This window comes from Thermobia domestica, chromosome 2 (genome assembly GCF_964235325.1).
Source record: "Thermobia domestica chromosome 2, izTheDome1.hap1.1, whole genome shotgun sequence".
NCBI classification, from domain to species: Eukaryota; Metazoa; Arthropoda; class Insecta; order Zygentoma; family Lepismatidae; genus Thermobia; species Thermobia domestica.
Window position 1 is genome coordinate 66,878,762 of NC_137455.1, and position 13,321 is coordinate 66,892,082.

A 13,321-nucleotide genomic window follows, 5' to 3' on the forward strand; every position below is an offset into this window, starting at 1 on the left:
AACTACGGAATTGACATCGGTCATTGTGGATTATTTTTACATGTCTCTTGATCCCCTTCATAATGCCCCCGTTTCTTATCTGATGGGGGCTAAATGTGAAAGTAAACGCGGTCTTGAGTTTCACCAATGAGCTCAGCTATCCCGAAAACTATGAATTTGACATTAATATCGGTCATTTTCGATTATTTTTTTACATGTCTCGGAATTCCCCCCTCTGGTGACCCAAGGCCCGCATACAACGGTGGATGAATTTGAAAGTCATCGCTAATGGTAGTGTCACCATTGATATCAGCAACCGCGAAAACTATGGATTTGACACTAATATCGGTCATTTTGGATTACTTGTACGTTTCGGTATTTCACCCCCCCCCCCCATTGACCCACGGCCCGTAGCAGAATACGGTGAATTTGGAAGTTAATGCGATCGGAGTTTCACCATTGATCTCAGCGACCGCGAAAACTATGAAATCGACACTGATATCGGTCATTTTCTACTACTTTTACATGTCCCGGTAAACGACCCCCTGAGACCCCCTGGTTCGATTTTTTTCGAAAAAGCTTTGCCTTGGTGTGAAACCTGGACCAAGGTATCTTTGACCAAAATTTGGTAACTCTCGGTCGACTTGTCTGGTCCCCAGGCCGGTCCCGGTAAACGTCTCCTGGAGACCCCATAGTAAGGAATTTAAAAAAAAAAAAAAACTCTTCGTCTTGGTCTGGGGCCTAGACCAAGCTACCCGTGACCAAATTTTGAAAAGTTTCGGTCCACTCGTCTCGTCCACAGGCCGCACAAAGATAGACACACAGACACACGAACAAACTATTTTATTTATATTAGAAAGGTCAGATCCGCTGTTATTGCATTAGTGCGATGCTTGAGCGATTGATCGTAGAAATTCAAACTCCGATGAGTGATAATTTTATAGGCTTGTTTTATTACAAGTTTAAACTCTTTAGTCAGTAGAGAAGAGGGCGTGAATCATGGGTCAGAGTTGATGACAATGGGTTTTGGCAGGTCTGTGGGTCACAGTGGGTAAGAGTGATTTATGGTGGGTGGTGGGTCAGAGTGGGTCACGGTGGGTCGTGGGTCACGACGGGTGGTGAGTCAATTGGTCGTGGCTAAAGTTTTCATTGCCCCACGCCCTCTCTGAACTACAGTGTTGAAAATTAATCAGTGAAAATCAATTGCAATTGATCAATCAATTGAAAGTAATTGCTGTGGAAATCAATTGCAATTGAATCAATTGCCAATTAATTTCAATTGCAATTGAATTACAGAATTCAATTGCAATTACTTTCCACTGCAATTACTTTCAATCAATTGATCAATTGCAATTGATTCTCCTTTTTTAATGGCCAACTGCAATTAACAATTAACCATTACTTATTTCAATTGTTAATTGCAATTAACAATTAAATTTACAGATTAATTGTTAATTGTTAATTCAATTGAAATTTGCCCAACACTGCTTGTTAGTATGATGTGCTATTTGCGTAAAAAGTAAGAGAACTCGATTTAGGGGTAATTCAAAAATTTTCTGGTCCTTGATCCAAAAGCTAATTAATGACCAAGATCGCAATCTTTTGGTGCATTTTTTGATAGTTCCTAAAATTCTTGTTATATTTTATTGATTTTTACAGCCCCTTTAAAATAGTGATAATTCACCGTTTGATTTCAGTAATCAATCTACATCGGCTGAGAAAGAAGCGGAGCGAAACATTTGTGGATTTAACGTAGACCCTAGTTGTTGGAACTCAGAGGCCTCTGCTGGTATCAATATGAATCATAGCTACGTGGAGCAGAAAGAAAGGATTGGGTGAGGAAAGAATAAAAAATTAAAAGATGATAATTGTGGTAAGTTACAGTTAATTTACACCTTTTTTCAGTATGTAGAATTCTAAATATGCTAATTATTTCTCATTTCTGGGTCGATACTAATATAAAAAACAGGTGTGTAAACTCAGACTACCACAAGCTTGTGTATGTGATTAAGTTTTGTATACATTCACGAACCTTAAATTTTTAATAGTAGCTAATACATTTTATATAATCTATGTTATTATCAAATGCTGAGTAGATGTAAAATGACCTCAAGCAGAGAAGATAGTAAGTGTAGAGATTCTTTGTGTTATAATGTGGAAGGTAAAGCCGGTGTCGCCCTATTGGGCGAAAATAATGCATGTTTAGCAAATTTCCCCTTAAAGTTAATCTGAACTAAAATAACTTTTTTCTTTGATAAATTGTAACTTGAAATACGTTTAAGAAGACATCCTGACATAAATGTTTTTGAAATGCTCCTTAGGCTGTAGAATGTCATCCACGAATTTGTAGTGGGATAGTTACCACTAACAGTAATAAATCATTCGTTACCCTGTGTCTAGGCATTTTATTTAGGCACTTCATTCTTAAGGCGACAGTTTAATAGTTAATATTCTTATCAGATTTTTTTTTCTTAACTTATCAGCCGTATTAGAATAAATAAATATTTAGTTATAAGGGTAGCTTTAGTACGATAGTTCTAATAATGAACTTACTAACGAATTAATTTCTTAGGAATCAAATCATTGAATGAATCTTGCAATCCTAAGTTGGATATCCATACTTGATTTCCTGCAGGTCAAATTTAGGTACACCACTGTAAATACTTGTTGAAAAATTATAGTTCTTTCACTAATTTCCGTCGTATTGTCTTCCAGAAGTTTTGCGCTGGGTGACATGACATTACCCTGCTTAGTGTAGATGAAATTCAAAGATGCTAGCAAGTAAATGTTGAAAAATTAAATTATTTTACGATTTGCTTAAAATACAGGACCCGGGTGTATGTCATAACGGTTACAGTACAAGAAACAAACCAACCTATGCAAGGTGGCCACTAAAATGTACTAATGCTATATGAATTAGCGCAGGGTGAAGCTAGTGGGCTTCTCGCATTAGCGCAGAGGTGGGTCGGAAGGGAACAGGCGTTTCAGCGACACTGAGTATACACGTAAGCTAGGATACTGAAACATAGGAGTTCAATAGCAGTTGTAATTGATTCACACTAGTAATGCTTAACTTGTAAGTATAAAATACAGCGTTTGTACACTGCAGAAATACTCCGCCAGTGGTGTGGTTCGGATTCCACTTTAATCAGTAGGTTCACATTTCGTATAGCCTCGCTACTGAGAGAGCCCCCCCAACATAAAATAAACTCAACTAAACTGGAACACAATATCAAATACACTCACGTCTTTTAATCGTCATAAGGCACTTGTAATGATTTTAGGGGTATGTTTAGTACAAGGGGTCCAGAAGCACGTAAAAAACGCAAAATTTACAGGAGAAATGAGTGATACAAGTACTTAGACGTAACATGACGTAACCTGAACTAACCTAAAGTAACGTAATATTAGTAGAAATAAGCGAAATTCTATCTTTTTTTGGAAAATTATGCGGGATTCTTACACTAATATAACATAAGCTAAACTAACCTAACGTAACCTAAACTAGCCTAACCTAACTTAAACTAACCAACCCTACCCCAAACTAACCGAATGTGAGCAGAAATTACCAAAATTGTAACATTTTTTAGAGAAAAGAGCTGGACCCCTTCTGCTAAACATAGGCCTGATTTTATACTGTAAGTTACCATTTGTAAACCTAAAATACAGCTGTATTACTTATTATTTAATTTTGCCGCCTGCAGAAATTTGTTCCGTATAAATATTATTTTCATGCAGACTATTGAATTTCATCTGTAAATTTTGCAAAATGTGGTATGCCGAAAATTGACCAGCACCCTTAATATCATGAATTATATACTTCCTTCATGAAATGGACTACCAGTGCAATGGTTTTCACCCTGTTTTTTTCTTGACGACACTTGTAGCTATTTGATTTTGAGTAAACTTTACACGCTCCAGTTCTGCATCCACGTCGAAAAGTAGTTCTTGTTTTCATTTTTTTTTTCAATTGTGTTAGGTGTCAACCTAAACCTAAATTAGAACCTAAATTTGAATTTTTCGAGACCCTTCCCTCCTAATTGCCCTATTGTAACTATCTGTACTTGCTTTTGTTCAGTAAGAACTGGTGTACAACTGGCGTAAATTCATTTCGAAAATTTTTAATTTTTTGACCCAAAAATAGGGAAATAATAATTTCCCTAGTTGGCAACAGTGATTGTGTGAGTTCAAAATGGTCTAAAAAATCAAGTATCCATATGAAATGTATACATGACAACTTGTAGGTAGCTCTAACTAAATCCAAGAAAGTTAAAAAAAAAAAAAAAAAATCGAAAATTCCGACTTGACTTTCGAGCTCAAATTTGGAAGTGAAATTGGACGCTCAGGATAAATTTTGGTCCAAGCATGGAAGAAAGCTTTCCGATATCTTAATTAGTGTTCACACAGCAGACTCACTGTTGGCCTCCCGTATCGAGAAGTTTAAGGAAGAAAATTAAGGAGCATGTTCAAAATACATACCGTTACGTCACTTATGACAATGATTTAAAACCCATAGAGTATTTCAATAGACATAGAAGGGTTGAAATTTGGCATAGATGTAGGGTTTGTGACACAAAGTGGGAAAAATCCAAAAACCTGGAAAGTTTCCCCTCCAAGGAGTAAAATTAGGGCAGTGAAAAAATTACATGTAGATGTGTCATTTAATTCACTTTCAGTATCCATGTAAGATTGATGTTTGGCACAGACATAGGATTGGTGATAGAAATAAAGAAAAACTCCAGGAACTTGAAATTTCCCCCATCAAGATGGAAATTAAGGAACAGGGGAAAAATTACATGTAGTTAGTTATTTTACTTGTTTCAAAACTTATGTGGTACTACCTACAAACATGGAAGCTTGAAATTTGGCACAAATGTAGGATTTGTTGGACGAGAAGAGTATAAAGACGTACACTAAAAATTTCCCTCTCTAAAGAGAAAAAGTAGGCCGCATTTTCAGTCAAATATCGTTACGTCACTTACGATAATGATTCCCTAAATCAGGGTTGGCAGAAACCATGGTTTTTATTGAAAAAACCGTTTGTTTTTGGTTTAAACGAGGTTTTTTTTTGTTTTGTTTTTTTGTTTAAACCAGGTTTGTTTGGTTTAAATACTTTGCTCTATATATATTCATATCATATATGGACAGAAATAAGTTTGTTTCACCTTGATGTTATTATTCAACAACCGGGTTATGCTAGAAGGGGTCACATAAGCTTAAAGCGGAACAAAAACCGCTTCTCGAGTTACATCCGAGAGAAATTGTCCTCCATTTGAACTCGGAACCAGGACTAATTGGCCACAAATGCGATACGTCTGCCGACTCACTCACAAAGGAATCCTGATAAAAATACGTTGTACTGATCTTTACATGCTTCTTAATATAACTGTCAAGAGGCATTTCAGAAGGGCACAAGTGAAACTATTATACAGAATTACATATGGACAATTTCAACGTACTACGGAGTACAGAAGAACTAATTTAGTTCAAGTTAGTTAACAACGACTTTTATTGGTCCAAATTAAAGAAATACAACGACCTAATTTGCATATCAGTAAGAAAAATGAATAAAGATACGAATTATTTGAGTCCACTTTGGCTCAGACTCATTTATACATAAATAAATACCAAAAATACTTCTCATTTCACTAAATGCCTCTCGTGGGGTCTGTATGACTCCCCCTCCCCCACATACACACAAAGCACGGCATTTCGATGTATTTTATCAATAGTAAACATTGAAACGAAACAATATTTAGAATTTTTCTTTGCAATTATATAACAATAATAACAACTACAAAAAAATCACAAAACAAACATTTATAAACTTATATAAAAAAGTTGCTTTTGTAGTATAATCTTTTTGAGTAATGAATGGTGAATTTAGGTCTGAATATAATACGAACAATATACGAGAGTGAAACGTGATAACCCACAAATGTGTGTTCATCAAGATTTTACAAACACACTTTTACGAACATTTTTCGTTTTTTTTTTTTTTTTTTTTTTTTTTGTTTAAAATTTTTTTTTTTTTTAAACAGCTGGTTTAAACCTTGGTTTAAACCAGCCAACCCTGCCCTAAATCGATTAGCTTATAAACTGATCCTGGGTTTGAGCCTCTGGAGCACGACCTATAAATGTAACTAGATATCCATTGTTCCTAAAGCCGAGAATTTATCCGTGCAACGTAATATAAACGTGGAACACCTAAAAAAAAAATAAATAAATAAATAAATAAAAAAAAACCTAGGCAACGAAAACTTATTGGCAATTTCAATTAAAGAAAATTAACACACGATACGTAAAACTCCATGAACAAATGAAATTGAGTATGTAGAGCATACGTAAACATACTCCAAGCAAAATATTCGCTCCTGGTAACATTGATTTTCTTATCTGAGAATTTTTCCAAAACACACTGAGTGTTTATACGAAGTGCATTCAAATTATGATGTTTTTTTTGTTAGTACTGGTAACAGATAGAAACGTGCTGTATTTTAAAACACACGAGCACTCGTTTTAATGCGTGACAGAGATGGCAACACCGTACGGCACACAGAACTCTAGCTGCAGCGGTAAGAGTGATGACTGTTCAACAAACCTAAAAAGTTCTTACTAAATTCTGTGTGTATGTATATGTGTATCTGTGTCTGTCCGTTATTTAAGTTTTATATATATATATATATATTGAGCCCTTTATTCGATAGAGCATCAAAAACTATTTGAGAAAGTGATGGAATTTTTTGCACCATTCTTACCCTTCTCTAATTATTGGCCAAGAAATGGCCGATTTCCAGAGATTAAGGATCCATATCTCGGGAACCATAAGTTCCAGAGAGATGATATTGGTGTTGATCAGTGTCTAAGAGGATGGTAAATATTTTGGTACAAAATAGCTGGTGGTCACTGTCCAACTGGCCACCGTTTCCCAGATGTTGGCGAAAGAAAGTTCGAATTTCAGAAGTTTTAACAGTTTGACTGCCAAGGTGATTTGAGGGTACTAGTCCCAGGAGGCCATAAATTTCTTCTTACCTTTGACTCGATTATGGATAGTCATGTTACATTTCTGTCGCGATATTTTGCTTCTCCCGAAAATGTACCAATGGGAGCTGAGTACTACATGTCATGCTCATGGTCTTACAGTAATTTGTGATATCAAGCATGAGCATCATATATGGTGCTCATGACCCCACAGAGGAATAAGGTGAACTCCACATATGATGCTTATGGCAGTCAACCAAGGAGCCACATCGCGGGGATCGTAAGTTATAGATAGATGATATTTTGTGATTTTTTGCGAGAAACAGAAGCTTAGGATAAAAGGATTTACTCATACATCTAGGAACAATCACAGTTATCCTTCCCGTTCCATCTCTCCATTCTTAGGATCGGTCTTGCGATGCTCTTGGAGCATTCTTGACTGGTTTTATACTTGCGATACTCGTCGTTTTCTCTATTTGCATGATGTGACACCGCTTGACATTCATCACTAGTTGAGTGAGATATGTGATGATTGACTCATGGATGTGTCTAATATGCGTTCGTGGGTGCTTCACTTTAAAGACGACAGAACGTTCTGTGATGAACCAAGGCAATCTCTGTCTCGCATAAACAGGTCTGACGACAATGTGCACAGATCCCACGGAAATGTCCACTTTCGAGGCGATATATTCGACACTTATTCAGCGATCCTCCAAAACAACTTTCTCCACTCGTTCGATCATGTTGTCAGACCGGCCTATATGAGGCTGAGATTGTCTTGGTTTGATGTCACACGACGTTCTGCCTTCTTTGAAATGTCGTGCCCACGAACGCACGTCAGACACATCCATGACATCATGTCTTACTCAACTGGCTCTTACTTGTAGTGTCTTACTCTTCCACCACATGTCTTACTCAACTGGCGATGAATTTCAAGCGGTGTGTCACACCACGCAAATTTAGAAAACGATGAATATCGTAAGTATCAAAAACAGTCATCACTCTCACCGCTGCCACTAGAGTTCTGTGTGCCGTACGGTGTTACCATCTCTGTCACACATTGACAATGAGTGCTTGCATATTCTAAGACAGACAGCACGTTTCGATCTGTTAGTAGTCCTGAGAGAAAACATTAGAAACATTTACGTGAATGCACCTCGTAAATATCATACATATAAGAATGGTTTAGCTCAAATAACTTTTGATTAGCCTATGAAAAATAAAATTGCAATAAAAAGATTATTTGCTCTGTTGATTACGACAAACTAGAGAGATTTGATTTCTCATCATTATTCATTAATATTATACAGAGAGTTTTTTTTTTTTTTTCTTTTGAGCATAAAAGAATGTATTAAAATGATATTTTAAAAGTTGCCTTGTATAGTCGGGGGCAAAAGTACATATAGAACGGGAAGCGGTTACAATTCAAAAGCTATATGGTATTTCTTTTCGACATAGAAGTTAAAATTTGGTACAAGTGTAGGATTCGTAGTAAAAGTGAAAGGGGAAAAGCCCGAAAACTCGAAATTTACCCCTCTATTGTGGAAACTTATAAGGGAAAGATAAAAACCTACATACTGTCACGCTTAAAACAACTATCAAAATCTAGTACTTCCTGTACGCATATAAACTTTAAATTTGTCACCAATATAGATTGTGCTGGCCGAAATAGATATTCAACTGAAAAATGTAGACAGAAGGAAAACAGGCAACAAGTGTTGAATACTAAAAAGTTTAAAAACGAGGAAGTAAGAAATCTTTTGGTTGAAAAATTAGAAGAAAAATATTCAAACGAGAAAAGGATAGGCGCAGGTAGTAACGGACAGTGGGAACATATTGAACTTTGCATACAGAAGACTGCAGAAGTAGAAGTAATAGTAGGTTACCGCAAGCACAAAACGGCTAAGAAACTATGGGTTACGGAACAGATGTTGCAGAAAATAAGGGAAAGGAAGACGTGGAAATAGATTGATACAAAAGTGGGCAGAACAATGTACAGAAAGTTAAACAGTGAGTTATGAAGGGAAACAGACAGAGCAAGGGAAGAGTTTTACAAAAGAAAATGTGAGGACATAGAAGAATTAGAAAGAGTTGGGAAATATGAGGAAATTTACAAGGAGGTGAAATCAATGGAATTTCAGAGGAAGCAAGGGGCTATTACGATGTCAGTAGAAAATAAGAATGGGATGGTAGTCGGCGAGAGAAATGAGGTCACGGGAAGGTGGAAAGAGTATGTTAAAGACTTGTATGAAAGTAGGGATAGACCGTAGCCTAAATGTTGAAGTAGAAAATGAAGTAGGTGAAGATGATAAAGGGTTTAGAATTCTTCGGGATGAGTTTGAAAAGACTATATTTGAGATTAGCAATGGAAAAGCAACCGGGATAGATAATATACCAATTGAATTCATTGAAAATATTGGAGGCAAGAAAGGATTGTTCCGACTCTGCAATGAAATATATGAAAGAGGAGAGTGGCCGAAAGACTTCCTGAAGACGATCATGATACCGATGGCTAAGAAATCGAACCCAAAGAGATGTGAAGATTATAGAACTATTAGTCTCATATCTCATACAGCTAAAATTCTGCTCCGAATACTGAGCAGAAGGTTGTATGGAAGAACAAACGAAAAGGTTGAGGAGGAACAGTTTGGGTTCAGGAGAGGTAAGGGCACAAAAGATGCAATTGGATTATTAAGGATGATTGGTGAAAGGTTTATAGAAAAAGGAAAATAGCTGTATGTTGTATTTATTGATCTAGAAAAGGCTTTTGACCGCGTGAACAGGGAATTGTTGGGAGTTCTAAATGAGATTGGGTTGGAATGGAAAGGTCGAAGACTCATAAGAATCTTATATATGAACCAACAAGTAAGTGTTAGGATAGCGGAAGAACTGACAGAGAAAAGTGCAATTGGAAGGGGAGTTCGACAAGGATGCTGTCTTTCGCCAACATTATTTAATATCTATTTAGAAGAGATAGTGAAAAAGAGCTTGCATGATAAAGACTGCTTTTCGCTAGGAGGTAGAATGATGTATAAGATTTGCAGACGATGTGGCGCTTGTTGCAGAATCTGAAAAGAAAATCAGTAAGATGTTAGAAAACCTGAGGAAGAGCTTTGGAGAATATGGGTTGAAAAGTGTTAGAAAGACAAAAGCTATGGTGATTGGAACGAAGCAGTATGTGTCAAATATAAAAGTAGGAGGGGAGAAAATAGAACAAGTGAATAGTTTTCGATATCTTTGTAGTATTCTTAGCAATGACATGAAGTGCGAACGTGAAATAAAGGCAAGAATAGGAGTGGCGAAAGAAGCCTTTAGGAGGAAGAAGAGTTTGTTTTGTGGGACCTTGAATAAAGCGCTGAGAAAAAGACTTTAATGCTTCGTGTGGAGTGTCTTATTGTATGGGATGGAAACATGGATATTATGTAAAAGTGATGAAAAACGACCGAAAGCCGTCGAAATGTGGGTGTGGAGAAGAATGAAAAGAATTAGAGCGGGAGACGAGTGGGAGGGTGTTAGAAATCGTGGGGAAGAAAAGAACACTTAAATATTATTGAGAAGAGGAAGAGAAACTAGTTGCGACATTGCCTGAGAAGAAACTGTATCATGAGGGACGCGCTAGAGGGTATGGTGGCAGGAAAGAGAGGGAGAGGTCGAAGGATGCTATAATTAATGGACGATACAAAAACAGAAAGATCATACGTGAAGACGAAGAGGTTAGCGGAAGATCGTGGAGTATGGAAACTTCTCAGCTGCTGCAAGTGACTTGCCAGTAAGGACAGAATACCTATGATGATGATGTAGGTTTTCGTTGTACAAATAAATAAGAAAGTTTGGAAACTCGAAATTTCCACGTCCATGCAGGAAATTTAAAATCGAAAGTAAGAATTACATATTATGTCGCTCCTGAAAACGATTCAAAATCTATAGAATACTTCTTGTAAAATGCGAACTTGAAATTTAGCACAAATGAAATATATAAGCTGCAAATGAAGTGAAAGAAGAAAAAAAAATACAAACATTCAAAATTTTCCTCTAGAGGCTTATGGTGGAAGAGCAGACTCACATATTTACATTAACTTGTGATTATAAGCTTCCCATCATCCTTTCTCTAAACATGAAAGCTGTCATATCTGAATCACTGAGAAATACTAATTCAAACACATACGGTAGGATATTTCCTCTAAACAGAGTTCGAAATTTCACATAAACGTAAACATTTGTCATAAGTAGGAAGAATAATAGGGATATAGGACGGTTAGCTGGTTGAAACACTTTGAAAGAAAAAAGAGATTGGTTTAAACCAAAATAAGTAAATTTAAAAGCAAATCGTGTAAATTCATGAAATTTCACCATACCTCAAATCATCTAGAGAGCATTTCCCAATCTATGATTCGCGGTCCCCGTGAAACGCGAGAGACTCGAATTGGCAGTGAAATAATTAACAAATCGCGTATAAAAGATAATTAATCATTGTAGTATGTTTGTAGTTACGATATTTTCCCTACTTCCATCACATTTTAAATCGTTGTACATTAAAATATAAATAATGTATCAAATTTGCGAATTGAAAGAATACCATAGTATTAATCTCATACCATAAACAATTCTGTCATTAGCAGTTATAGAGTACCAGCATGAGTCTTGGAATAACATTGTATATAATAGAGATTGATTGTAACTTCAATACATACACATATCGTACAGTCTGGTTCAAAAAATCTTGGCCATTCACCTTTGTTTAGAAGGCAATATTCTGATAACCATTCGTAGGGATATCTAATTCTTTGGTTCTAGAATCCATCTTCGTTTAATTTAATTCTAACTGTAGGTAAGAGTGGAAAGCTTTTCGAAGAAGTGTATGATAAGGTGTTTTTTTTAAATATCTATCTACCTATCTATCTATGTATCTATCTATATATATATCTATATATATATCTATATATATATATATATATATATATATATATATATATATATATATATATATATATGACTGTATATGGGTGTAGTAGTGCACCGCGAAAATGACACAACGAAAATGAGGTATGAATAACATAAAGAAGCAAATCACATGCGCTGCAATATATCTTTTAATCTACAAACTAAGCGTACCAATACATTGCCTATGGTAGGTCAACAAAATATTATTGCCTCAGTGATAATACATGCTTCACGTTTTATCGAAACACAATAACTAATGGCGTCTTCTGCAACATGTTATAGGTCTGATTAACCAAGAATGAGTGCATGTGGACCGTGGCAATCACTTTACGGGCGAGCCAGTTTGATATTTCACACATTCTCGTACTGACATTACAGCCAAGTAGACGAAAACAAGAAATGTTCTGATTGACTCTCGAGGGCGATAAGAGTTCCGAACCGGATGAACGGAGAGTTTGGGACCTGAGTAAAAGACTTTTTTCCCACTGGAATGCTTGGGAGCTGAAAGGAATTGAGCGGTCTTTATACCAAAAAAAAAGTTAGGAATCATTCCTTTCATGCGGCTCACTTTCGCTTTTTGCCCACAAGAAAAATGAAATAAAACAAAGTTTACTACAATCTTTTTGTCAAACTGTGTAGCTTTCATGGAGAGGATACAGTTTATATCTGTACTATCTAAGTAAGATTAAAATTGCGATGGATTTATAAATGTAACCAACTTCTGTTATTAGCAGTAAAACTATTAATAAGGTATTAGCTACCACGCACGGACTGTTAATAAGTTGAACGTAGCCTTCGTTACGAAAGATTAACGCTTTGAAGAATCACTGGAAGGCACAAAGGCGATTGATCGTATGTTTCCTTCACTAATGTTTCCATTTTATTTATTTTTTTAATTTTATTTATTTTTTTAAAGGAAAAGTTGTCGTTTTTGTGTAGACTATATACAGTATTGTAATTTTCTTTCTTGCAGATGTGTAAAAGATGGAAGTGTATTTTCGTTCTACTCTTTCTATGGATCGAAACAGGTATCTCATTTTATGTTCCTGGTGTGGCCCCAGTTGAGTTCAAGAAAGGCGCCAGAATAGATGTAAAAGCTGTAAAAATGACTAGCACACATACGCAACTTCCATACGAATATTACTCTTTGCCTTTTTGCTTGCCAAAGAATGGAACATTTATTTACAAGTCTGAAAACTTAGGTAAGTTTTATTTTATTTTATTTCTACTATTAACAACTTGATCTATATTCTCCTTCTTTTTTATTCTTAACCGTTTACATCCGTTGCTAATATACGTAGGTATAAATATGGGTTTTCAGTAACGATTGCACATACATCACACCGAAGGTACGAATAGCATATTGATAACATATTAAAATTATACTAGTAATGATGTTCACTTAATTAACTTAAAAATA

At 35.8% G+C, this 13,321-nt stretch overlaps 1 protein-coding gene across 1 annotated transcript in view; it reads left to right on the top strand.

Annotated features, from left to right (window-relative positions):
• Positions 1-1,701: 1,701 nt before the first annotated feature.
• Positions 1,702-13,321, top strand: part of TM9SF4 (transmembrane 9 superfamily protein member 4) — a 62,731-nt gene continuing 51,111 nt past the window's right edge. Inside the window, exons 1-2 of the mRNA XM_081741722.1 lie at positions 1,702-1,852; positions 12,875-13,103. Coding sequence (XP_081597848.1) covers positions 1,841-1,852; positions 12,875-13,103 — 241 coding nt within the window. The 5' untranslated portion in view covers positions 1,702-1,840. The remainder of the gene's footprint in view (positions 1,853-12,874; positions 13,104-13,321) is intronic.